Here is a 24,879-nt window from a genome sequence, read left to right on the forward strand (position 1 = left end):
GGTGGGCACGGGTGAGAGGCCTGCCTTGGTCCAGGCTGCATTTTGCTCAAGCAAAGAAAATATTTAATGGCACAACAGTGACTGACACCCAGGGCCCAGCTGGGCTTGGGGACATGATCTGACAGTGCCAGGAGTGCCTCCCAGCTCCATAAATCCCAGTCTTTAAACCCCAGTAAAGCCCAAATACTTGTTGGGATTCTGCCTTTCCCCCAAACTAATGATGTTTGAATGCCTGGGCCTGAAAATTCAGGGTGTGAAAATACAAACCAGGGGCCAAAGAAACACCCCTTTCCCCTCCCCTGGCCCCAGGGAGATTGGACGCTGGGCTTGTTTTACAAATCAGCACTGAAAAATTTATTACAAAACACAGGAACCAAAAACACAGTTACCATGCTGGTGGGAAGGAGCTCTCCCCCGTGGAAAGGGGAGCTGGTGGGAGGAGGTCACAGGGTGCCGCTGTCCTGCGGGGCCGTGTCCCCCAGCCTCATGTTGTGCCACATGAAGTCGATGATCATCGAGGCCTGGAGCAGCCGGCTGAGCCGCTGGAAGTGCCGCTCTGCGGGACAGGAGGGATCAGGGCACTGGGAAAGAGCTCCCTGGGACAGGCTGTGAACATTCCCCAGGTCTACAGGCTCTGGAGCCAGGCTGGGACAGCTGGGGGGGTTCCCCTGGCGAAGGGAAGGATCCAGGGAGACCTGAGAGCCCCTTGCAGGGACTAAAGGAGCTCCAGGAGAGCTGGAGAGGGACTGGGGACAAGGGATGGAGGGACAGGACACAGGGAATGGCTTCCCACTGCCAGAGGGCAGGGTTAGATGGGATATTGGGAAGGAATCCTTCCCTGTGAGGGTGGGCAGGCCCTGGCACAGTTACCCAGAGAAGCTGTGGCTGCCCCTGGATCCCTGGGAGTGTCCCAGGCCAGGTTGGATGGGGCTTGGAGCAGCCTGGGCTGGTGGAAGGTGTCCCTGCCTATGGCAGGGGTGGACTGGCTGAGCTTTAAGGTCCTTTCCAAGCCAAACCATTCCAGGATTCTGTGCCCAGGCCACAGGAGGAGACCCCAGGGCTGGCCCTGCAGTGACTCACCCGTGTAGGGCAGCAGCGACTCCACAGCAGGTTTAATGCCCGAGAACTGCAGGAGACTGTCGGGTGCCTCGTGCTTCAGGAGGATCTCCAGGACAGCCTGGGCCTCGTGGCAGTTCCGTGAGTTGGTGTTCCAGGTGACCAGGAATGCCAGCACTGCCTCTGTGGGGGAGGGACACCCGTGTCTTGGGTCTTACAGAGGTTCAGATCCCACAGATGGTGACTGACAAGCCCAGAGGGCCAAAATATTTACAGACAGAACTGTTCCTTGAGCTGTCACATCCCAAATGTGTGGGATGACAAGGCCTAATGTCCCTGAATGTCCCACAGCACAGGGAATGGAGCTGGATGAGCTCTGAGGTCCTTCCAACCCAAACCATCCCACGGTTCTGTTTTATGATTCTAATTTCATCTGAGAAGACAAGCCCCTGACCTGGAAGCCTTTCAACACTTAAACCACGTTGCAACAAACCTTTCTGATCCTTCCTGAGCCGAACAATGTTCTCTTCCAAGTGCTTCCTCCCCTCAGGTTCCTTCAGGATGGCTGCAGAGAGAGAAGGGAGAGTCCAGGGAAGGGCCCAGGCTGAGAGCAGCGAGACCACCTGGGGTGACTGCACTCAGGAACGTGGCAAAGACAGAGGCAGCACTGAGGCTTGCACACTAATAATTAGACTTTGGAGCCTGGGAAGGGTCTGGAAAGCAGAGGGCAGGGAAATGCCTTCGGAGCATGACATGGACTCACCCTTGACCACCATCAACACGGTGTGGGGCCGGTCCAGGGAAATGGCCAAGCCCAGGGCTCTCAGGTACCTTTTCTCATGGAGCAGGTTGGAAAGCTCTTGCTCCCTGGAAAACAAATCAGGGTCGAGAGTGAGACCAGTGTTTGAGTGGTGGGAACAAACACTGTGCAAAAAGCAGCAGATTCGGCAGTAACGGCGTGCAGGGGGTTCGTGCAACAAGTCAGTGGTGCTTGTCAACAAATGCCTCAGTGCTGTCATTAAATACTGGGATTAGGTGCAGCTGGATGGCTCCAGGTGTGGGCAGTTCCACTGGACAGTTTGCCTTTCACAGCTCTTAACTGCACAAGACCAACTCACTTCATAATCTGCTCCTCCTGTTTAGCTTGTGCTTCTTTCTCCTCAATTTCAGTGACATCCTATAAAAAAACAGGACAAAGCTTTATCAAATCTTGCTTTAATACAGATGGATTTTTATCGAGCCAATCAAGTGATTAGGAGACCAGCTTCTGCAGCAAGATCTCTAGGCCAAGTGATTTAAGGGTTAAATCCAGCAACTCCCAACTTCCCTCCAAGCCACCAGTGCCTGAGGCTCCTGGGGAAACACAGTCTGGCCAAACAATAACCCCAAACCCCAAGATAAGCCCAACTAACCCAATTACAAAGTGCAGAAAATGAGAACACGTGAGGAAAAAGCCACTGGCATCCTGAGTTCTCCATTTATCCTGATTATTAACCAGGAGAGGGGTCAGGACCCCCTGTGCTGTACCTGCCAGAGGGTGATGCAGGAGTCACTGGAGGCTGTCACCACCATGTCATCTTGTTTGTTGGAGTGAAGACCCCAGATTTTATCTTCATGGCCATCTAATGTCTTCACACACTCGTTTGTCTTAATTGTCCAGAGTTTTAAGAGACCATCAGATCCACTTTTGGAAGAGAAACACAACAACAGCGAAAATAAATCACTGGACAGATCCGTTCTTGCTCTGCCCCACCTCAAACACCAGATAAACTTGTCCCATTCCAGTGTCTTCCAAACAGGAGCAGAATCAAACAAAATGGGCAGGGCAAGATGTGCCCTTAGCTCTGCCTGTTGTGTGTCCCCAACCCAGCAATGCACAGCAGATAAACAGAATCCATGGAATAACTGAAGGATTCATTTAACCCCTGCAGAAAGCTTGGCCTAAATATGGCCCCTTCCCATCAGTCTTTCCAAGGACATTCCAGCCTTTCCAGCCAAGAGATTCCCTTCTGATCAGCTGTGGGTCTCCTGTGGGTCTCCCTGCCCTGGGATGGGCACAAACCTGCTGAGCAGTTGGGCCCCTCGGCTCACAAAGATGATCTTCAGCACGGAGGCATCGTGGCCTTCAAAGGTCTGGAAAGCAGAAAGGCAGCTCAGTTTCCGAAGGATCAAGCCCAGGGCTTTGCCTGGAGCAGGGCCAGGAGGTCCCCTCACCTTCAGGCAGCTGAAGTCCCGAAGGCCCCAGAGCTTCAGGGTCCCGTCTGCCGAGGAGGTGGCCAGGACCTGATCCACGGGGGAGAACTGCACGCACCAGATCCCCCTCCTGTGCCCCGAGAACACGCCCAGCAAGGAGCAGTCGGAGCAGGACCACAGCTTGGCCAGCCGGTCCTGGGAGCCCGTGGCCAGCAGCTTGTCGTTGGGGGACACTGCCACGCTGTTGATGTCCTGGGGGCACAGAGCACTTCAGCCTCTGCCCCGGGGGAATGACACAGGGGGATCTGAGTGCCAAAGGCACCTTCTGAGCTCAGGGGGAGCCTGACCTTGTTGTGGCCCCTCTCAGTCACTCTGGCATGGAGGGTCTCTGGACTGGAGATGGAGGCTGCTTTTGCTTTGGAAGAGAGGGATTCCGGGATATTCCAGATCTTGATGGTGCAGTCCTGGCTGCTGGTTACTACAAAGCTTTCCTTCAGTCTGAGAGGAGCAAAAAACATCAAGGAGGAAAATCAGTGGCTTCCCCTGCAGGGGAGAAAAGGCCCTTTCCCTCCATGAGCAGGACCCGGGTCAGATCTGAGGCACAGCCGTTACCTGGAGCAGGCGACAGCGCCCACGCCGTGGGCATGGCCCAGCCCCTGAGCCACACACACCACCCTGCCAGCCTTGCCCATCCTCCACACACGGATGCTCCTATCCTGTGGGGGAGAGCACAGACACTGCTGGGTTTTCTGACAACAGATCAGCTCCCTGGGCTTTCACCCCAGCCTGACTGGTCCCCAGCTTCGCAGCTTGAACCTTTGCCAGAGCAGGTGAGGACACACAGCCAGGCAGGACAAACCTCCAGCAGGGGGTTCCAGAGTGGAGATCTGTTTTTGGGTCTATCAGAGGTTTATTTTTGGGAGTATCAGGGCAGTTGGCACCTTTTCTTCCAGCACAGAAGCTCCCATCAGTCCCACACTAACAACCTCTCTGATCTCTAATTCCAGACTGAGCTGCCTGGAGAAGGAAGCATCTCCTTCAGGCTAATAAATACGATTGATTTCCCAGGGACAACATCAGAAAGGGATAATGAAGAACCTCATCTTTGGGGGATGCAGCAGACAGGAACTGTATGAATAAAAGGCCCTTTCTGGAGTGTTAAAAGTGGGACAGTTTTGGCCATGAAGATCATGTGATGATGATCAAAGTGAAGAGCTGCATTAAATGGAGGGCAGTGACACACCTTGGCACAGGTGACGAACATCAGGCCTTTTCTGAAGACATCCAAAGCCATGATTGTTTCTAAACAGAAGGAGAGAAAACAGGTGGATGCACAGAAATACTGAAATGGGGCAACAGGAATGTCCAAATGAGCCCACTGTGCTGGGGATGGGTCTGGGACACGACATTCCCAATCCCTGTGGAGAGAGTGTCACTCACAGCCCTTCAGCTCCAAATGGAACTGATGCCACTGCCAGGGATAGGGAGAATGGGATATATCCTTTCTCCACACAGCTCCCAGACCTGCTGTGATGCTGCTCCAGACACAACTCAAGGGCTCCAGCCTTCACAAGAGCTCCAAGAGAGGCTGGACAAAGGAACCCCCGCCCCGCTCCCTGCCAGCACCCACCTGTGTGGCCGTAGAGGATCTGGCAGTGGGACGTTGCCAACTCAAACACCTTCAGCTGGGGGCTGTTGGTGGCCACAGCAATGTGGGAGTCACCAGGGCCCAGGAACTTCACATCCAGAACCTCCTCGTTGTACCCAGCGAGCTGCAATGGGAACAGTCGAGCAGGGAAAAGCTGCAGTGCTGGGATTTCCCATTTAATGCTGGGTGTAAGGATCTCTTTTACACACAGGCTGGAGCACAGGAGGGATTTCTGGCTGGGCCTGTTCTCATTTCTGGTTCTTATGTTGGTGAAAAATTCCCCCCAACACCCCCGGCAGTGACATTTCTGCTCTGGCACCGGGAGCAATTCCCGAACAGGCCGGGGACGAGGGACAGAGCTTTTCCCGGGAGCAGAGCTGATCCCACGTCACGGATAAAGAACAGAGAAGGCCGTGGCTGTCACCTGCTTGCGGAGCTGGAGGGTCTGTGCCTCGTAGAACAGCACGTTGTGCTCCAGGGACACGGTGACGAGCTCGCCCCGCGCGGGCACCGCCAGGCACTGGCACAGGCTGCGCTCGCTCGGCTCCTCCCGCGGCTCGAAGGGCACGGGCTGGCTGTACACACAGCACGCACTGGCCGCCTCCCACACCCTCAGGACACCTGGAAAAGCCACGGGATGCATCCCCTGTCACAGCCAGCCTCACACAGCGGCTGCCCAAGGGATGGGACCGAGCCCTGGCGCTGCCCGCGGGAGAAGCCGCGCGGTGCCAAGGCGGGACGGGGCGGGGACCCAGCTGCGGTGGCACCAAGAGCCACGAGAAGGGCTTTGCTTCTTCAGTCCAAACTTCACTGCAGTTTGGAAATATATTAATATATATTTATAGATTTGAAGATATATTTCTATGTTGATGAAGGCACCTGAGCATCAAACGTTTCAGAGCACGCCTGAGCCGTCCTGCTCACCCCCAGCTGCCCCAGGGACTCGGCAGCAGGCTCTGCTGCTCCAGCCCAAGCTTCTGCCATGCAGAGAACTCCCATCCCAGGAACAACAGCAATCACAGCCCCCCAGACGTGGCAGTGGCACTCCCTCACCTTTGCTGCCAGCTGTGACAAAGTGCAGCCCTTGTTTCTTCACACCCAGCTGGGAGAAATCCCCCTTCTCAGGCAACAGCACAGCGGCCTCCACGGTCTGCAAGGGTCAGAGAGTCACAGAACCAGGGCTGGCCAAAAGAAACCCCATTTCATAACACACAGAGAGCTCCTGTGGGACCTGGGAACTCCAAAAGGATCCCAAAGGAGTAAATGAACCCCCAGTTTCACCTCGTAGACGGGGATGGTTCGTTTGCTCTCCCTGCTCTCCAGGTCCCACACCATGCAGATCTTATCACGGCCAGAGCTGCAAAGGAAAAGGGGTTTCAGTGCTAAATCCATGTGCCAATCTGGCACTGGGGGGTTCAACACCTCCCTGGAGAGGCCATGGGAAAGAGCACCAGCATTCCCTGTGCCAGAAACACAGGCCAGGCTGGACGGGGCTTGGACAGTGGGAGGTGTCTCTGCCCATGGCAGGGGCTGGGACTGGATGGGCTTTAAGGTCCCTTCCAACCCAAGCCATTCCAAGATTCCATTCTACAGGTGCCAAGACCCTCAGTCACCTTCCCCCAGACCCTCTGGAATCAGCCAGCCCTGGCAGGAGGTGAACAGGACAGAGGCCAAACCCCTGTGCCCAGGTGGTACCTCAGGAGGGTGTTTCCATCTGCAAAGGCCAGCGAGGTGACAGCACTGAAGTGCCCATCCAGCACAGCCACACATCTGCTGGAATTCAGGTCCCAGATGCGGATTTTGTAGTCCATGGAGGAGGAGAAGAGCTGCAGGCGGGAGATGTCGGGGTGGAACTCGACCAGGCTGGGCAGGGGGAGAGGAACAGGACAGGAGTGAAGCACCTGCAGTGCTGGCCTTGGCCCAGCTCCTACATCAACACACATTTACACAGCTCAACAGGCCAGGCTGGATGGGCTGGGAGCAACCTGGGCTACTGGAAGGGGTCACTGCCCATGGCAGGGGGTGGAATGGGATGAACTTTAAGGTCCATTCCAACCCAAACCATTCCAGGATTCCATGAGAGATCAACTGACACGGATTTACAGGAGATTTTGCTTACTCTTGACCAAGCTGGGCTAGAGACAGTCATAGCCCTGCTCCCAAAAACCAGGAAGAAGAGCCCAGAACCTGCTTGGAGTGGGCCTTCCTATTCCATCAACTGAGGATATTCCAGGTCAATCCCAGCACCCCAGGAATGGCAGGGACTGACAGACACAGCTCATCCTTACTGTACCACTCCAGAAGAGCCTTTCAGGTTGTGTGTGCAGTAGTGTTTGACCAGATCCCAGACCTTAATGGTGCTGTCACAGCCACCTGGGGAAGGAAGGACACAGGGAATGAGCCATGGAAGATGCAGGAGTCCAACACATCTGCAAAGCTTCAGGGGTTGCAAAGGAAAGAGAAAGGAAAAGGAACCCGGTGAGGACAACCCACGGCAAGAGACGCCCCTGGAGCACCTCACACTCAGTCAGAGTGGGGTACAGGGAGCTGACAGGTCATGCCTGAGCTCCTCCATCTTCAGACACCCCTGTGCCAACCAGGAAAGCTCCACTGCTCTGCCTCAGAGATGCCTGATCAGCACTTTATTATGTGTGTTTTGGACAGAGCACTGAAAGGATTCCCCGTTGTCACAGTATCATTTCCAACTAAAACAGAATCCCAGAGTAGCTGGGGTTGGAAGGGAGCTCTGGGCATCACCCAGGCCAACCCCCTGCCCAGGCAGGGTCACCTGCAGCAGGTGACACAGGGACTGTCCAGGTGGGGCTGGAATGTCTGCAGAGAGGGAGACTCCACGGCCCCCCTGGGCAGCTGTTCCAGGGAGAGGAGTTTTCCTCCTGCTGAGGTGGAACTCGTGTTTTAGTTTGTGGCCATTGCTCCTCGTCCTGTCACTGGCACCACTGAGCAGAGTCTGGCACCATCCTCTGACCCCCCTTGGAGACATTTGTATGGATTGATGGGATCCCCTCTCAGCCTCCTCTCCTCCACACTAACCAGGCATTAACCATCTCCTCATGGGAGATGCTCCAGACCCCAGATCCCCTTTGTGGCCTCCCCTGGACCCTCTCCAGCAGCTCCTGGTCCTGCCCCGAGCTGGAGGCAGTGCAGATGCCGGTCGCTGTGTCCAGCTCAGGGAGGTTATTCTGGAGCCCAAGGGCCCCCCATCCCCCCCATCCCCCGTACCTGTGGCCAGCAGGGTGGCCGTGGGGTCGCAGGCCATGGTGGCCACGGGCAGGGGGTGCAGGGCCCGCCAGGCGCGGGCACAGCGCGGCTCCCGCCACACCCACACCCGCAGCAGCAGCGCCCGGGAGCTCGTCAGCAGCACCTGCAACGGCACAGGGGCACCCTCAGGGCAGCAGGGACACCCTCAGGGCAGCAGGGACACCCTCAGGGCTGCAGGGGGCTGGAGTGCCATCCCTGCACACACCCCGGGCACAGGGACACGACCAGGGATAGTTTGGGCTGGAATTCCTGCCAGGGCACAGCCAGGGCAGGGGCCACAGCTCAGGCTCCCGGCATGTCCCAGTCACCCCCAGCAGGGGACACAGGGAAGGGCCTGAGGAGCCCCTGTGGGCACCTCTGGAAGCACAGAGGTCGTGGAATAGAATCAGGGAATCTGGAAGACACCCACAGGGATCATCGAGGCCAACCCCAGGCTCCCCCAAATCCCCCCGTGTTCCTGGAGTGTTGTCCCAACGCCCCCTGAGTCAGCCCAGCCCAGCCCAGCCCCCTGATCCACCCGAAATAACCTTCTGCTCCAAACCCACCTCGTCATCGGGGCTGAGCACAAAGGCAGTGACATCCTCCTCCTCCTCCTGGGAAGGGAAATCGCACAGTTCAACCATCCCCGGGGCTCAGAGCTCCCCTCTGACACCGAGCACAGCCCCGGGACGACCCCAAACCCACCCGCCCGCCTGCGTTCGGGACCGTCCCCACCCTCCTCATTCCCGGGGGCTTCACACCCACAGTGGAGCCCCTCACCTGCTGCAGGCTGTGCAGGAGCGCTCCGCTCTCCACATCGAGCACGTTCACTTTGCTCCCGCAGGGGCAGAACATGAACCTCCCATCGCGGCTGATCTGGGCGAGAGGCGGCAAAGTTACAGAGCCAGGGACCCGCGGCACTCCCAGACCCCCCGGAGCCGGGATTACCTGGATTCGCCCTCCCTTGTAGAACGGCTCGATCCTCCGCGACACGGCGTAGCTGGAAGGGAAAGAGACGGGAACGGAGCGGCCCCGTTACACCGGGACAGCGGCGGCGGCGCAGACCAGCCCGGCGGCCCCTCAGTCGCGCTTTGACGCCCATCGCGGCCCTCTCAGCCCCCATCGCGACCCTCTCAGCCCCCATCCCGACCCTCACAGCCCCCATCCCGGCCCTCACTTGCTCTTGAAGCGCACGGGATCCGCGGCCGTGTCCGCCATGGCCGCGCTCCACGTGCTTCCGGCTGCCCCGGAGCGCCGCTTCCGGCGCGCGGTGACGTAGGGAGGGGACGCCGCCAGCGCCATCTTTGTTGTGGGCACGGGGAGGCGGGACCAGAGCTCCAGGTCCTGATCCCGATCCCTCGGGACAGCCCGGTCCGGCCCCCGCGCCATTCCCAGAGCTCTTCAGCACGGCATTCCCTCCCCGCCCCAAGGAAGCCACTTCCCAGGTCCCCCCACAGGCGGAAGCGAGGTTTGCGAACGATGGGACAATGAGTGCAGATCTGACGCTCAGGTTTTTAGGCAATTAAATCTTTTATTGTGCAATAAAGTCCACAAGTGAAGCCTTTCCAGCTGCGGCCCCTGTGTCGCCGTCCATCGCAGTCTCCCCGTGCTTCGCAAGGACCCCGCGGGGCAGGGACCGCCCTGGCCACACTGTGCACCTGGGAAGGAAGGAAAGCGTTTAAACAGCGGTCCCAACGCCGGCCCTCCTGGAGCCCCACAGCACAGGGCTTATGGGAACATGGGTTTTACTCCCCACACACGGCCGTGGGCAATAAGCTTAATGTTCCCGATGCTGTGGGCGCTGTTATCTCACCCGGGGCCACGGCAGACCCAGAGTGACTTTCAGACCGCGCCGGGCCCTACCGCGGAACGCCAGAGCGCCTTCCCCGCCGCTCTGCACACCCCACCCGGTCTCACCCAACCAAAGGAGCCCTCCCGGAGCGCTGTATAAAGGCCCAAGGAGCCCCTGAAGGCACTCCCCGCGCTCCCTCCCTCACCTGCCCCAGGCCCGCCACGCAATGAGCGCCACGAGCGTGCGCGCCCTTATATACGGGGAGCCGCGCACGCGCCGGCCCCGCACCCTGTATAACCAGCCGCGAGCCGCTGATTTGCCGCGTGGGGTGTTCTTTATTCAGGTCGCGGGCTGTGCTCTCGCGAGACCCCGCGCGGTATAAATCGCAGGCGGGGCGGCCGCGCGGCCTTCTACACTGAGACAACACGTAAGGGCCGGGGTGATGGCGGCGGGAGCGGCCCGGGCCATCCGCGGCCATCGGGGCCCATCCGGGGCCATCCGCGCCCCCGGGGCCCGCCTGACGCCTCGCTCTCTTCCAGCAAATGGCGGACGACGCCGGTGCTGCGGGAGGACCGGGAGCGGCCCGCGGGGGCTTCCGCGGTGGATTCGGGACGGGGCTGCGGGGCCGCGGGCGCGGCCGCGGGAGGGGCCGGGGCCGAGGCCGCGGGGCCCGCGGGGGCAAAGCCGAGGACAAGGAGGTGAGTCCTGGGGCCGCGCCGGTGCTGCCGCCCCCGAGGATGGCGGGTGATGGCACCTGGTGATTCACTGTCCGTGGATTTCTGTGGCAGTGGATTCCTGTCACCAAACTCGGCCGCCTGGTCAAGGATATGAAGATCAAGTCTCTTGAGGAGATTTATCTCTTCTCGCTTCCCATCAAGGTGAGTTGCTGTGGATGTGGAAATGATGGGTCATGGAGATGCTCCGAGGGCGGGATTCAGGCTGGGACAGCTGGGGGGACTCACCTGGAGAAGAGAAGGCCCCAGGGAGACCTGAAAGTCCATTCCAGGGCCTAAAGGGGCTCCAGGAGAGCTGGAGAGGGACTGGGGACAAGGGATGGAGGGACAGGACAAGGGGAATGGCTTCCCACTGCCAGAGGGCAGGGTTAGGTGGGATATTGGGAAGAAATTCTTGGCTGTGAGGTTGGGGAGGCCCTGGCACAGGTTGCCCAGAGAAGCTGTGGCTGCCCCATCCCTGGAAGTGTCTAAGGCCAGGCTGGACAGGGCTTGGAACAACCTGGGATAGTCAAAGTGTCCCTACCCATGGCAGGGGTGGAATGAGAGAGTTTTCAGGTTCCTCCCAACCCAGAGCTCTCGAGGATTCCATGATTCCCGTGTGCTCAGTGCCTGACTCTCGCAGGAGTCGGAGATCATCGATTTCTTCCTGGGCTCGTCCCTGAAGGATGAGGTGCTCAAGATCATGCCTGTGCAGAAACAGACCCGTGCTGGGCAGCGCACCCGCTTCAAGGTAACCCTGCTCCTCTGCTTCCTCCCAGGGAAACCTCCCCTCTGCTCTTTCCTGCATTAATGGTGTCATTTTAATCGCTCCAAATCCCATTTTCTGTAGCATCTAGTAAATACTTGGTTACAAGAGCTGTTATTAACTTACAAAGTGTATTAATTTTACAGCTTCAGAGATATGTGCAGATATTCCTTGAAGCAGCACTGTCCCAAAAGTGGGGCTGTAGCATCTTTAAAGGTCCCTTCAACCAAACTATTCCAAGCCTGCAAAATTAGGTTACACTTGCACAGCAGCACTGGCTTTTCAGGAGAAGTTTTGGATGTAAAGAGGGAACACATTTTGGAAATTATTAGGATTTCTGCCCAGTGTGAGGCTGCTGCAGGGAATGGAATCCCAGTTCTTCAGCCTGGGCTGGTTTTGACTGAAGGATGAGCTCTGAGGGGAAAAACGGCTTTCAGGAGCGTGAGCTCTGGCGATCAGTGTTTGGTAGTGAGCTGGGAGTTCCTGCTGAGCACACCCATGGGTTATCCTTGGAATCCCAGCGGACTGTGCTGTGCTGAGGGAGCTCCTGCACAGCTGCCATCAAACCTTCTCTTCCAACGCAGGCGTTTGTGGCTATCGGGGACTACAACGGGCACGTGGGGCTGGGTGTGAAGTGCTCCAAGGAGGTGGCCACGGCCATCCGGGGGGCCATCATCCTGGCCAAGCTGTCCATCGTGCCCGTGCGCCGCGGCTACTGGGGCAACAAGATCGGCAAACCGCACACGGTGCCCTGCAAGGTGAGGCTCCGGCCGGGCTGCAGCTCTGGGGGCTGTGCCGGGGGTGTCCAGGAGCCTGACCCGCCGTGTCCCTGCAGGTCACCGGGCGCTGCGGCTCCGTCCTGGTGCGCCTGATCCCGGCTCCACGCGGCACTGGCATCGTGTCCGCCCCCGTGCCCAAGAAGCTGCTGATGATGGCTGGGATTGACGACTGCTACACCTCGGCACGGGGCTGCACCGCCACCCTGGGCAACTTCGGTGAGCGTGGGGTCACTCCGAGCTCGGGGCTGTTCCTGTCCCTGGCAGGGACACAAACCCCACCTTTCTGCTTTATTTTTAATGTTAATAACAACTGCCAGCAGGGAAGCAGAAGCCAAGGCTTCTGCTGACAGGGCAGGTTAGCCCTGCTGTGGGTGATCCTTGGGTTCTGTACAGTTACAGAAAGCGGGGGGTTTATCCTGTGCTGGTCCCGACTCATCTCCCAATCTGCGCGATTGCACTTGTGTGCCGTAGTGTAATTGTCGTAACTGGAGAGAGAGAGAAACTGAGTTTTGTGTGTTCACCAGAGAGACCTCGGCCGTGGTCTTCTCTGTCCTTGCAAAATCCTACATTTTTGGAGCCGTGGGGTGTTTTGGGAGCTGTGGGTGGGGCTGGTGAGCAGGGTCTGCAGCAGTGACAGGCCGTATGTGACATCTCTCTGCAGCCAAAGCCACCTTCGATGCCATCTCCAAAACCTACAGTTACCTGACTCCTGACCTCTGGAAAGAGACTGTCTTCACCAAGTCTCCTTACCAGGTAAGAGCATTTTGGCAACTTGCAGCTCAAATCTTACCCTTCCTGCCCCTAAAACTCAGGTTCGTGTACCCAAAAAATGGGGAGTTCTAATAAGACAGGTAATGGTTTAAGTCTGGGCTGACCGCCAGGTAAAGTGATTTTTAAGCATCTTAGTTTTGAGTAATAATTGAAAATGGGATTCCCTGGACAAAGAAGAGTAAAGCTTTGGAATGTTAGATAAGTTGAGGTACCCCAGCCCCACATACACACCTGGTGCAGGGGCTTAAGGGGTGGGAAGTGGTGCTGAGGAACCTCTGAGAGTGGATCAAGGAAATTAACCACTGTCCATGTACTTTCTGCAGGAGTTCACTGATCATCTGGCCAAGACCCACACGAGAGTGTCGGTGCAGAGGACCCAGGCAGCTGCTGTGGCCACGACTTAAGTGGGTTTTGTACAAGAATAAAGCGATGAGTGAACAAGGAATTGTGGTTGGCATGATTGGGGGTCGCTGCACGGGGCAGGTGTGGTAAATCATAAAATGGTTTGGGTTGGGAAGGACCTGAAAGCTCATCCCATTCACCCCCTGCCATGGGCAGGGACACCTTCCACTGGCCCAGGTGGCTCCAAGCCCCGTCCAGCCTGGCCTTGGACACTTCCAGGGGGCACATCATCTTTAGCCAGACCGAGGGAATTCTCAACAGGGCTGCCAGAGCAGCACAGAGTGATTCTGGTGGCTCGTGGAGGAGAGGGAGAGGTCCAGAGGGCAAATCCCAGTTCTGGCAGCCTGGGGTGCCTGAGTTTAGGGCTTTGCAAGAGCTCTTCAAAGAATGAATCCAGATCCCGATTGTACAGATGCCTGGGCTGCACATTTATTGTGGAGGCACCGGAGGTCAAGGATGCCACATGCACTTGGGTACCAGCACCGTGGAGCGGGAGGGAACCGTTCCAGCTCTACTCAGACTCCTTTGCTTGTGCTGCTTTCCTCTCCTCCATCATCCTGTGCTTCTGCTTCATCAGACACGTCCGTGCATTTCCATGGAAACCCAGGTCACCGTCTAGAAAGACAGGAAATGTCTGAGCAGTGCCTCCCATAAGCCTGTGTTCCATGTGAAGTCTGGGATGTGTGAAACCCTGGGTTTCAGACCCCTGTTCCCTGTGTGCTTGTTCCCATACTCACATCTGTCCTGGTAGGCCTTGGTGACCTGTTTCAGCAGCTCCATCTCCTTGGCACAGTTCTGGAACTGGTTGGGTCCTTCCCTCTGCCTGCACGCACCCAGCCTTTCCCGGACTATCTCCACAATTTCCTGATCAACCATCCTGCAGGAAAGGTGACAATGAGTGTAACAGCAGCCAAGAGACGACAGAAAAGTTGAACCAAGAGGTGAGGATACCCAGTGGAATGTCAGCACTGGGTTTTTAAGGATCATGGTCCCTAATGCCACTTTGCCCATGGATAGCAGGACTGAGAGGTGGGTAATGTATAATGGGGTGGCCAGGAGATGCTGCAGCTGCCAGGGCTGAGTGCCCAGAGCTGTGACCTCGCCTGGGGACAGCCCAGGGACAGCCGTACCTGTCCCTCCTCCACTGAGCCTCGGCCTCGAAGAAGCACAGGTAGTCGCCCTCCAGGCACTCGCTCAGGTCGGGCACACGGCGGAACTTCTGGTGGTAGTAGTAGAACTTGTTCTTGGCTTGCTGCCGCTCGATCCACTCTGGGGGGACAGCCTGGTCAGACACCCCAGCCCCAGATTCTGAGGGGCAGCACAGCCCCAGGACCCACCCCAGCCCAGTGCCACCTTACTGGGCACAGCAGATTCATATCTGCATCCAGCTCATGTGCCCTCCTGTGCATCCCTCATCTGTGCTGTGTCCTATGTCCCTGTGTCTGTCCTGTCCATCCTGTGGTCCTGTCAGTGTCCCCATGCCCCTGCATCTTTACCAGTGTCCATGCTGTGTCCCGTGTCTGTGTCCCAGTATCCATGCTGTGTACCCTGTCCCTGTGTCTGTCCCTCTGTCCATGCTGTGTCCCATGCCCCTGAGTCCATCCATGCCAGTGTCCGTGCTGTGTCCCCGGTGCTGTCCCTGTCCCTCTGCCCGTGCTGTGTTACTGTCTGTGCCAGTGTCCCCGTGCCCTTGTGGGTCCCTCCACGCCCTGTCCCGGTGCCCGTGCCCTCACGCCTGTGCCCCGGTGTGCCCGTCCCGGTGTGCCCGTCCCCACGTCGCGGCCCAGCTCCCGCGGGGGGCTATCCCGCCTCGCCGGTACCTCGGACGAAGGTGACGGGCGCGTCAATGACATAGCCGAGGAAGGTCTGCAAGAAGGGGACGGGGTTGGGCACCGGCGAGGTGCTCTCGACGACGGGGGTGCGGGTCGGCGGCACCTTGTACGCCTCCCAGTCGTGGTCCTCCGGCATCGCGGCGGCGGCAGCGGGGGCAGCGGGAACGGGAGAAGATGGCGGCGGCGCCTGAGGCGGCGGAGAGCGCGGGGGGGCGGAAAAATGGCGGCGGCCCCTGAGGGGGCGGGAGCGCGGGGAGATGGCGGCGGCCCCGGGGCAGGCTGGGAGCTGTAGTCCCTGTGTCCCTCCTGCCTCACGGGATCCCGGGATGGGCCGCCTGCGAAGGGACTGCAGCGTGTCCCGAAATTCTTCCCTGTGAAGGCGGGGAGGCCCTGGCACAGGTTGCCCAGAGAAGCTGTGGCTGCCCCTGGATCCCTGGAAGTGTCCAAGGCCAGGTTGGAGCAACCTGGGCTGGTGGAAGGTGTCCCTGGCCGTGGCAGGGGGTGGAATGAGATGATCTTTAAGGTTCCTTCCAACTCAAACCAATCTGTGATTCCAAGCTCTGTTGCCTCAATCACTTCTCCAGTCAGAATCACAAAGCCTTCCTTGCCTGGGCTGATGGAGGGATTTTCAGTCCGAGCTGGGGGTGCCTGGAGCAGGTGTTCACAGCTGTGGGTGAGGTACCCGGGAGGAAACTGGCCTAATTCCTGCCATTCTCGCTCAGGTTGTTCAGGAGGGAGACGTGTAAAGTGAGACAGCAGCAACTGACCTTTATCACTCCACAACTGTCATGTCCAACCTGCCAGCTTGGCCAGGAATGAAATGAATATCGCAGCGGGTGAAGCGAGCGGCTAAATTTGTGTCTTCAGACCGATAACCATCTTAAGTATTAATCTGGGGAGGCACTTAGTGACAGCCTCTTTCTGCCGCTGCCCCGGGCTGAAGACGTCCCATGGTCGGTGCAGCTCTGCTGCTGTCGCTTGTGTGCAGAGCAGGGCTGGGTTTTGCTCATGGAAGTGCTGCTGGAATGGGGTCAAACTCCCGGTGGTTCCACTCAGGCTGCAAAACAAGCTTGGTAGAAAGCGCAGCCGGGTGCTGGGACTGATCTTAGCAAGGAGGGAGCTGCAGTGGGCGCAGGACTAACCCTTTGCTGCTTGGGCTGACCCCCAGTTCCCTGCCCTGAAAGCAGTTGTGTGAGAACTTGTCCACGCTGCTTTCTCTCTGCATGACCTTGTGATTGGGGTTTATAGATTTGTTTCTTCTAATTTGTTTTTCATGGCACATTTTGAACCTGTACGTGTTCCTGTTACCAATTCCTTTGGGCATCCTTTCCCATTTTTTTCTAATCCTTGGCTGTGCTTGTTTGGTGCCATTTGCCTTCGTGACATGAAGCCCAGGAATTCCAGGCAGGCCCTTTTGTTGCTGCAGTACACAAAATAAGTAATTTTAATTAAAGGCACAGAAGGATAGGCCTAGGAAGCAATATATTTCTTCTTCAGAGTCCTCGAGCAAAGCCGAAGGACAGAGATTGTATTAAGTTTTTTTATTTAATTGGCAGAATTTGTCCAGAAAATTAGCAAATTCAGATTGAGAGTAGCTTTAGGTTAGATATTGGGAAGAAATTCTTCCCTGTGACAGTAGTGAAGCCCTGGCTCAGGTTGCTCAGAGAAGCTGTGGCTGCCCCTGGATCCCTGGAAATGTCCAAGGCCAGGCTGGACAGGGCTTGGAGCAGCCTGGTCCAGTGGAAGGAGTCAGGGTTGGAACTGGGTGAGCTTTAATGTCCCTTCCAACCCAAACCATTCCACAATTCTATGAAATCCTTCCATGCACGTGATGGAAGCTTGAACAAAGTCCCATCCTGTTATGAGTTCTTGTGCTGGAATCAAGGAAGAGCCCAGAATCCCTTCAGCATTCCCACTTTTAAAGGGGAGACTTGCCATTGGGGTTTTGTTGTTTTTCCCATTGTCCCATATTTTGGGACCCGAGGGGGGAGCTGACCTTTGCCGTTCTTCTCTGGCAGTCCCACCGCAAGTTCTCTGCTCCCAGGCACGGCCACCTGGGCTTCCTCCCGCACAAGAGGAGCCGCCGGCACCGCGGGAAGGTGAAGGCGTGGCCCAAGGATGATCCCAGCAAACCAGTGCACCTGACAGCTTTCCTGGGCTACAAGGCTGGGATGACACACACTGTGCGGGAGGTGCACAGGCCTGGGCTCAGTAAGGCTTGGCTGGAGCCACAGCCAGGAGGGCATCGAGGGAACCCCTGTGGGTGGGAATCTCCTGGGAAAGGGGTGGTGGGGATCACAGCTTCCAGGTTATGTCCTGCATATCCAAACCTTGGGTGGTCAAAGGCCACCTCAGCGTGAGCTGAGTAGGTGGGGGGAGTCCTGGGAATGCCCACACTGGGATGGCGAGGGGTGGTCTGGGAGATGGGAAGGCTGGGACTGGCTGTGGGAGCAAACACCACCTCTGCCCCAGTGCTGGCCGTGACAGCCTGCCCACGGATCCCCAGGGGAGTGACCTGGTCCCAGATGGTGCTGAGCACCACTTCCCTTGGCTGCCTTGCAGAGGTCTCCAAGCGGGAGGAGGTGGAGGCCGTGACCATCATCGAGACGCCCCCGATGGTGGTGGTGGGGGTGGTGGGCTACATCGAAACCCCCAAGGGCCTGAGGAACTTCAAGACTGTCTTTGCTGAGCACATCAGCGACGAGTGCCGGCGGCGCTTCTACAAGAACTGGTACGTGCTCCCAGCAAGGGTCACTCCACACGGGAAGGGAGGGGTTGGAGTCCCCGCCCCTGGAACGACTGGATGTGGCACTCAGTGCTCTGGGCTGGGGGACGAGCTGGGGGTCAGGCACAGGTTGGACTCGATGGTCTTGAAGGGCTTTTCCAACCTCAGCGATCCTGGGATTCCCAGACTTGGGGTGTTCCTGGGGGCCTGCATGGGAGGGGTCCCTTTCAGGGTTTCCACAGGCTCAGCTCCTGGTGGAGTGAAACTGCTGCTTATTTAGTCATGCACAGAGACACTGCAGACAGCTTGATGCTGGGGATCAGCATATGCGTATGTAAATTTATTCTAGTAGTCAGACCAAGTTAGCTCTCTCCACAATATCATGTGGCAGGTTCCTTTTCCCTCGTGTAGGTTGGGCTCATCTCCTCCCCAGTTAACTGGGATGCTTGAGCTGAGGCAGCAAATGGAGCAGAACCAGATTTGTCAGGGGAAGTTAAGGCAGAATGTGACCCCTGGCCCTCATAAACACCAACACCCCAAATCACTCCCCCAGCAGAGAGGAAAATGGAAACATGAATTTTCTTGCTGTGGGAATTGTCTCCTGTAAGAGTGCCATGGAGACCCACCCACCACATGCCTCTGATCCCTGTTTTCTCCTGTCAGCCCTTTTCATGGCCCCTTCACTTTCCTCTCCCCATCCCAAAGCCCCTGACAGTCAGGTGGGGTTCAGGTACTCAGAGGCACCTTGTGCCTCCAGGGAAGTGCCTGGCTGTTTGGTGATCTCCTAGCTGTAGGAATCTCCTGTGACAGTGCCATGGAGACCCACCCACCACAAGCCCCTGATCCCTGTTTCCTCCCCTCTCTGATTTTGTGCCTGTATTTTGCTGGCACTGAGCCAGTCAGTGGGAGACAACTGGATTCCTCATGCAGAGAGGTCTGAGTTCCCCTTGGATGAGCCCCTTTCACAGCTCATTAGCCCCTTCCCTCTTCCCACCTCAAGGCCCTGCTGCTCAGGTGAGCTTCAGGGACCCACAGGTAGCCTGTGGCTCCAAGGAGGTGCCTGGCAAGGTGAGCTGTGCCCCCTCGGCGCTGTCTTGGGGTGCACGAGCCCTTCATCAGCTCTGCTGGGTGTTAAAACGCTGCTGTCGTAGGCACAAGAGCAAGAAGAAGGCGTTCACCAAGTACTGCAAGAAATGGCAGGATGAGGCTGGGAAGAGGCAGCTGGAGAAGGATTTTGCAGCGATGAAGAAGTACTGCAAGGTCATCCGTGTCATTATGCACACACAGGTCAGGGCCTTCCCCTGGAGAGGGCAAGGTGGGGCTCAGGGTCTTCCTCAGCTCTGGAGCGTGGTGAGGGCCTGGAGATAGGATTGGGGGGAGTTTGGTGGGGTCACAGCAGACTGAGTGGGCAGAGGGTGTGAGATGGGGTGTGCAGGCAATGGGAGGTGCTGGCTGAGCTTTCCAGCTGCCTCCTGACCTCCCTGCCCCCTTGAGCCAGGCTCAGCAGAGCTCCCTGCTCCAAGTTTGCCTCGGGAGATGTGGTTTGGGCACTCTGGGGACCCCCTACACCCATGGAGGAGAGCAGGAGGAGGGCAGAGCCTGGGCAGGTGCTGAGCCTGTGTCAGCAAGGGCCCTCAGGCCCCATGATCACCTCAAATTAGCAACTGGTGTCAAATGTTTTGGGCAAAAATAACCCCACGGGCAGGCACAGCTTTGCCAGATGCTGATTGCTGGATACACAAGGTCCCATTTTCATGCTGATCCCTCGAGTTAATGGGTGATTTGGAGTCTGGGGGAGAGCTAAGCTGGCTCAAGGCTTCACTCGAGGCTGGTATGGACCCTCAGTGTCCCACTGGGGTGGTTTGGCAAAGGGTCTGCACAGGGAGCTGGGACTGGGAGAGATTGGAGGCAGCTCTTGGTGGGAATTAGAAATAGCTGCCAAGCCTGGAGAGCAGAGGGGTAGCAGGACCAAAGGAGAGGTGTTGGCTCAGACTTGGAGCACAGAGCTGCTTCCAGGCTGGTCACAGTGTCCATCCCCCAGCCCTGCTCTGCTGCTGGGCTCCTTTCCCATGGCTGTTACTCCTGTGCTCAACTCTTGTGGCAGGATGGTGTTGACCTCTCCCTGTGCTTCTGGGAGACAGGGTGTGCCCCAGCTCCTGCCTGGCACTGGGAGATGGGGTGGTTGGGCTCAAGGACAAGGAGCTGGCTCTGAGGGATCCCAGATATGAAGGCCTGCTGACCCAGGGCTCTGGCTGATGTGAAAGGGTTGAAGGGGCTGCTCTGCTCCCCCCTGTGCCCCTCACAGGCAGTGAATGACTCAGCCATGCCTGTATGTTCGTGCCTGGGGGGCGAGGGAAAGGTTTGCCCCTAAATCCCAGTGTGGTGCAGATGAAGCTGCTCCCGCTGCGGCAGAAGAAGGCCCACGTGATGGAGATCCAGCTGAACGGGGGGACCGTGGCCGAGAAGGTGGACTGGGTGCGTGAGAGGCTGGAGAAGCAGATCTCTGTGCACAGTGTCTTCAGCCAGAACGAGATGATCGATGTCATCGGCGTCACCAAGGGCCACGGCATGAAAGGTACAGAGCAGGGAGAGCCTTGCCCGGGGTTTGGGTCTGCCTTCACATGACACTGCCCATGGGGTAGTTTGGGGGGAGGAGAGTGTTAAACACACTGAGAACTCCTCAAGTTGTTGCACAGGGAGTAACAAAGAGCCTCTGGATCTCAAGCCTGACATCCAGTTCTGTTGTAGCAGAACTTGGTTTCCTTAATCTCAGGGGTTCCAGTAAGGGAGAAGTGCAACAGGGGCACCCCTGGTGTAGCTACAAAGGAGTTGACCAGGATGGAAAGATTTTCCCTGAGGTTAAGGCCATTAAAGGCCATGTTGTCTGCTCTGCTCAGAGTCCTCCCAGGAGGCTCAGAGGCACCATCAGCACATAAATGCACCTGGATTAGTGGAAGGTGGCCCTGCCCATGGCAGGGGGCTGGAATTGTGTGATCTCTATGGTCCCTTCCAATCCCAGTCTGGGATTCTCTGGCTCTGTGAACTCCTCCCCAGCCCCACATGTGCAGGGGTGTGGGTGTTCCTGTATGTGCTCATGGAACACATCCCAGTCTGACCAGAGCCCTGGGAGGCGAGAGCAGAGCTGTGCTCCGGCCTGTCCCAGTGCTGACAGCTCCCTGCAGGCTGCTGAGCCTCTCCCTCCCTCCCATTCCCAGGGGTGACGAGCCGCTGGCACACCAAGAAGCTGCCCAGGAAGACGCACAAGGGGCTGCGGAAGGTGGCCTGCATCGGGGCCTGGCACCCGGCCCGCGTGGGCTACTCCATCGCCCGCGCCGGCCAGAAGGGCTACCACCACCGCACCGAGATCAACAAGAAGGTACGGCCCTGGGGAGCTCCTGCCCACCACCACACACCTTCCTGCCTCCCAGCACGTCTCCATCCTGCTTTAAACCGTGCCCTCAGCTCCCCCCAGGCTCCCCAGATGTTTCCCGAGAGATCTCCGTGTCTTTCCTGGTGCTTTTTTCTCTGCTCGAGGGCACAGCTTGGTGAAAAGCAGGCCAGCCCGTGACTCTGTGTGTGATTGTGTCCGGAGCAGGGATGTCCCCACCTCCTTTGCCTCTCTGTTCCCAGATTTACCGCATTGGCCACGGGATCCACGTGGAGGATGGCAAAGTGGTGAGGAACAATGCTTCGACCCACTATGATATCACGGAGAAGACCATCACACCTCTGGTAAGGGCTGAGGGGTAACAGGGCTGTGACTGGCTCTGGCTCAGGAATCTGAGCCAGGGAAGGAATTCCTTGTTTGGAGACAGCTGTGTAGGAAATGATTTGAAGGAAATTCACTGTAAGAAATGCAGTGAGCCCTTTCCTTGTGTTTTGGACATGGGAAATCTTCCATGTGAAGTGTCTTTTCAGGCCCATTGGTAGACCCTTGTGGCTGATAACTTGGGTGGGAAATGAGAACTCGGTTTAAAAAAAAAAAAAAGGAAGAAGAAATCACATTAAAAATCTGACAGTTAACAGAAAAATGTTTGTTACTTGGTTTAAAAATTCACTTTTGGGTATTAAAAGCTGTTAACTTTTGAGTCTGGCCAGCTCTGCTCCCAGTTCACCCACACCCTCCAGCGAGGGAAGCAGGTTCTGGTTCCCCAGCTCTTATTTGGTGAATCCAGCTGGGATAACTAACTCAGTGTGGCTGACATGCTCTGGGGGTCTAGTGGAAGGTGTCCCTGCTCATGATAGGGGGTGAAACTGGATGATCTTTAAGGTCCCTCCAACCCAAAGCATTCCAGGATTCTGTGATTCCCAGCAGGCGACTCGAAGGGCGCAGAGTGCTGCCAGCTGGAAGGACTGTCAGGCACTGCCTTCTCCCTCCCTAGAAGACGCCTCCTGTGGACAGGTGTGCTCCCACCCTGCTCTCCTGCCCTCCAACCTGTCTGCCTCTCCCCACAGGGTGGTTTCCCTCACTACGGGGAGGTCAACAACGACTTCCTCATGCTGAAGGGCTGCGTGGTGGGCACCAAGAAGCGTGTGCTGACCCTGCGGAAGGTGAGGGGGCCCCAGTGCCAGGCGGGTGGGCACATTCCCCACGTGGAGAGTCCTGCAAATGCTGGGCAGGGGGATTGCTCAGGTCCTCGATGCTGGGTTGCAGAGGGCACGTGGCACGTGAGCGTGGTGCTGAGGCCACTGGCAGGCAGATGGTTTGTGGAGTGTGCAGGGGCCCAGAAATGAAACCTTGGGTTGTGAGGAAATGAAAGAGCAGCTTTCACCTGCCACCTGAGCACCGGGGTGCTGCTCTGAGAGCACAGAGTTTTGTGGAGATATTTGTTTAAAGGCTGTTCCAACACTGTTCCAGCAGAGCAGATGTCCTGATTTTCTGTAATGATAATCCTGATGTGTTGTGACTCTCCTTCCCCAGTCCCTCCTGGTGCACACAAGCCGCCGGGCTCATGAAGCCATCGAGCTCAAATTCATTGACACCACTTCCAAATTTGGCCACGGCCGCTTCCAGACAGCCCAGGAGAAGAGGGCTTTCATGGTGAGTTCCCTCTGGGCTGCCTCCAGCTCATCCTGGGGCTAAAGCAACTGCCTGTCTCCAACCAAGCACCTTCTAGTGGAAGGTGTCCCTGCCCAGGGCAGGAGCTGGAACTGCATGAGTTTTAAGGTCCTCTTCCGACCCAAACTGTTCCAGGATCCTGTGATTCCATGATCTGCTTCTCTATATAACAACAGGCAAATGAATGATTGAGGCTCTCTTGCATAAAGACAGCCATAAATTCAGTTCACACAGCAGAAATTACATGAAAGAAGAACATGAGGGTTGTGTGAGTGATCCAAGACAACCTAACTAGCAAATAATAGACCATATGGTCAACCAGTTCCCATTCACCTCGGGAAGTTTTAAACAAGCAGTTAACTTGGCAGGCCCTGCCTTGGCCATATGGCCCCTTTCACTTGGAATTGTGCACTGCTTTGATTTGTTTGGAATGATTATAGCTTTAATGTTCTTAGGAGGAAAAAGCTTGGGTCAAATTCAGGCACAAATTTGTGATTCTTTTGTCAGGAGCTTTCAAGAAGGCCAAGCAGTGTATTTTCTTGAAAGGGCAAAAAAAAAAAGATTAAATAATCTAAACCAAGCAGTTTCTTGAATAGTTTTGCAGCCTATGCCAGGCTGCTGCAAGTCTGAGCTGAAATGGAGGAAGCATTGAGTAAGCCAGGAGAGAGAGAAGGGGAAAGGAAAAGAAACAACTGCCTGGATCCCACGCAGATGTAAACTGGGTCTGGATCTGACCTGTCAGCCAGGAATGCCATGTGAAGCTGGCTAAGCCTCCTTAGTGCTGGGAGGGGGATTGGTTCAACAGTGCCTTTGCAGAGCTCTTTAGAGGTTAAGCTGATTTCCTTCAGCTCAGTGTCAGGAGCCTGGTGTGTGTCACTGCAAGCCCTGAGCTGCTGTGATGAGGATCTCGGGGGCAGGAGGAGGTTTTACCTGGGTGCAGCTCTTTTCTTTGCCATTTCCCCCTGTGTAAAACATCACATTTGCCTGGAAGTTGAGGCACATAAGTAATTCCTGCTGTCTGCTCCCAGAGGATTGATTTGTTCTGGGACAACCCCATTTTTCAGCCTCAGGCTCTGTTGAGTTGGATGCTGAGGAGCTGTGCCTTGAGCTGAGGGAGGTCCTGCCTCCTCCAAGGCTCAGGCAGCAGCTCAGCAGCTTTCCTACCATGGAAACACTGGAACACCTCCTGAAAGCACTCATGAGCCCAGTTCCTGCTCCCCTCCATGTTCCCTGGCAGAGATCAGCCCACCTGGCTCAGGGCAGGTCACTCCTGGTGCTCTCTGGCTGCCCTGGTGCTGTCCAGAGAAACAAACCCTCTGTGCAAGGGCAGTGATGCTCCTTTCCCAGTTCCTGAAGGGTGGTGGAGGCTCAGGGGGGCTGGTGGATGGTGGCACCAAACTCCCGGCTGGGGAGCAGGGCCCAGGAGCAGCCTGGCCCAGCAGAGCTGCATTTCTGCTCCCCACAGCCCAGATGCAGCTCTTCAGGCTGGGTTTGTCTGTCCCTAACTCCAAACTCTCCTCTCTGCTCCCTTCCAGGGCCCTCAGAAGAAACACCTGGTGAAGGAAAAGCCAAGTGTGCGGGAAGAGCTGTAAGGATGGAGATACAAGGCTGCCTGACTGGGCACTTCCAATAAAGGGGCTCCAAGCCGTGCCTGCTCCCTATCTTCCCTCTGGAGGGATGCCTTGCCTCTTTTCAGCAGGCAGGGACAGAAAAAGTGGCACTTGGGGTTGGCCCATATGGACAGGGACTAACTGGGACAGCCAAGTGTCTGCTCTGGCCTCTGGGCCCTCCCTTTCCTTTGCCCAGTGGTTTTTTTCTCACTCACCCAAACTACCACAAAGGCTCCCCTTCCTTCCAGAGGAGAGCAGAGCAGAGACTGTGTCCC

The 24,879-nt window shown here is 56.9% G+C and overlaps 4 protein-coding genes and 2 non-coding genes across 6 annotated transcripts; 3 read left to right on the plus strand and 3 right to left on the minus strand.

Annotated features, from left to right (window-relative positions):
* Positions 1 to 236: 236 nt before the first annotated feature.
* On the minus strand, positions 237 to 9,383 carry TBL3 (transducin beta like 3). Its single transcript, XM_050317818.1, has 22 exons — positions 9,333 to 9,383; positions 9,104 to 9,155; positions 8,936 to 9,031; positions 8,722 to 8,769; positions 8,138 to 8,279; positions 7,186 to 7,270; positions 6,593 to 6,760; positions 6,179 to 6,254; positions 5,951 to 6,047; positions 5,322 to 5,518; positions 4,880 to 5,021; positions 4,493 to 4,551; positions 3,862 to 3,965; positions 3,597 to 3,747; positions 3,271 to 3,501; positions 3,119 to 3,189; positions 2,584 to 2,740; positions 2,175 to 2,233; positions 1,820 to 1,923; positions 1,550 to 1,621; positions 1,081 to 1,239; positions 237 to 556 (listed from the first exon to the last, which is right to left on the minus strand). The coding sequence occupies exons 1-22, from the start codon at positions 9,371 to 9,373 to the stop codon at positions 444 to 446; spliced, it is 2,424 nt and encodes an 807-aa protein (XP_050173775.1). The 5' UTR covers positions 9,374 to 9,383; the 3' UTR covers positions 237 to 443.
* A 498-nt stretch (positions 9,384 to 9,881) lies between these two features.
* LOC126641350 (small nucleolar RNA ACA64) lies at positions 9,882 to 10,006 on the minus strand. Its single transcript, XR_007629234.1, has one exon. It is a non-coding gene; the product is annotated as a small nucleolar RNA ACA64 (small nucleolar RNA).
* Positions 10,007 to 10,474: 468 nt separating this feature from the next.
* Positions 10,475 to 13,421, plus strand: RPS2 (ribosomal protein S2). The gene is made up of 7 exons (XM_050317391.1): positions 10,475 to 10,645; positions 10,736 to 10,825; positions 11,304 to 11,411; positions 12,011 to 12,184; positions 12,262 to 12,421; positions 12,867 to 12,958; positions 13,300 to 13,421. Exons 1-7 carry the CDS (start codon positions 10,490 to 10,492, stop codon positions 13,378 to 13,380), a joined length of 861 nt encoding a protein of 286 aa, XP_050173348.1. The 5' UTR covers positions 10,475 to 10,489; the 3' UTR covers positions 13,381 to 13,421.
* On the plus strand, positions 12,639 to 12,776 carry LOC126641348 (small nucleolar RNA SNORA64/SNORA10 family). The gene has a single exon (XR_007629232.1). It is a non-coding gene; the product is annotated as a small nucleolar RNA SNORA64/SNORA10 family (small nucleolar RNA).
* A 361-nt stretch (positions 13,422 to 13,782) lies between the features above and the next one.
* Positions 13,783 to 15,417, minus strand: NDUFB10 (NADH:ubiquinone oxidoreductase subunit B10). The gene is made up of 4 exons (XM_050317392.1): positions 15,199 to 15,417; positions 14,509 to 14,647; positions 14,116 to 14,255; positions 13,783 to 13,993 (listed from the first exon to the last, which is right to left on the minus strand). Exons 1-4 carry the CDS (start codon positions 15,344 to 15,346, stop codon positions 13,890 to 13,892), a joined length of 531 nt encoding a protein of 176 aa, XP_050173349.1. The 5' UTR covers positions 15,347 to 15,417; the 3' UTR covers positions 13,783 to 13,889.
* A 743-nt stretch (positions 15,418 to 16,160) lies between these two features.
* Positions 16,161 to 24,644, plus strand: RPL3L (ribosomal protein L3 like). The gene is made up of 10 exons (XM_050317585.1): positions 16,161 to 16,190; positions 17,229 to 17,421; positions 17,773 to 17,941; positions 19,087 to 19,222; positions 20,324 to 20,510; positions 21,151 to 21,311; positions 21,566 to 21,667; positions 22,391 to 22,486; positions 22,857 to 22,976; positions 24,530 to 24,644. Exons 1-10 carry the CDS (start codon positions 16,161 to 16,163, stop codon positions 24,584 to 24,586), a joined length of 1,251 nt encoding a protein of 416 aa, XP_050173542.1. The 3' UTR covers positions 24,587 to 24,644.
* The last annotated feature ends 235 nt before the right edge of the window (positions 24,645 to 24,879 follow it).

This window comes from Myiozetetes cayanensis, unplaced genomic scaffold (genome assembly GCF_022539395.1).
Source record: "Myiozetetes cayanensis isolate MyiCay16 unplaced genomic scaffold, myiCay2020 scf20-37, whole genome shotgun sequence".
Taxonomy (NCBI): domain Eukaryota; kingdom Metazoa; phylum Chordata; class Aves; order Passeriformes; family Tyrannidae; genus Myiozetetes; species Myiozetetes cayanensis.

Bases quoted from the DNA above. Each gene is read 5' to 3' on its own strand.
- TBL3 (XM_050317818.1), bottom strand. From the start codon at position 9,373: ATGGCGGACACGGCCGCGGATCCCGTGCGCTTCAAGAGCAA. The intron at 2,741-3,118 runs GTTTGTGCCCAT...CTCTTCCAAAAG, and splicing joins GGGGCCCAACTGCTCAGCAG to TGGATCTGATGGTCTCTTAA. The intron at 1,622-1,819 runs GTGAGTCCATGT...CTCTCTCTGCAG, and splicing joins CGTGTTGATGGTGGTCAAGG to CCATCCTGAAGGAACCTGAG.
- RPS2 (XM_050317391.1), top strand. From the start codon at position 10,490: ATGGCGGACGACGCCGGTGCTGCGGGAGGACCGGGAGCGGCCCGCGGG. The intron at 10,826-11,303 runs GTGAGTTGCTGT...TGACTCTCGCAG, and splicing joins TCTTCTCGCTTCCCATCAAG to GAGTCGGAGATCATCGATTT. The intron at 12,422-12,866 runs GTGAGCGTGGGG...ATCTCTCTGCAG, and splicing joins CGCCACCCTGGGCAACTTCG to CCAAAGCCACCTTCGATGCC.
- NDUFB10 (XM_050317392.1), bottom strand. From the start codon at position 15,346: ATGCCGGAGGACCACGACTGGGAGGCGTACAAGGTGCCGCCGACCCGC. The intron at 14,256-14,508 runs GTACGGCTGTCC...CCTTTCCTGCAG, and splicing joins GCTCAGTGGAGGAGGGACAG to GATGGTTGATCAGGAAATTG. The intron at 13,994-14,115 runs GTGAGTATGGGA...CTGTCTTTCTAG, and splicing joins CAAGGCCTACCAGGACAGAT to ACGGTGACCTGGGTTTCCAT.
- RPL3L (XM_050317585.1), top strand. From the start codon at position 16,161: ATGGTCGGTGCAGCTCTGCTGCTGTCGCTT. The intron at 17,942-19,086 runs GTACGTGCTCCC...CTGCTGTCGTAG, and splicing joins CGGCGCTTCTACAAGAACTG to GCACAAGAGCAAGAAGAAGG. The intron at 22,487-22,856 runs GTGAGGGGGCCC...CTCCTTCCCCAG, and splicing joins GTGTGCTGACCCTGCGGAAG to TCCCTCCTGGTGCACACAAG.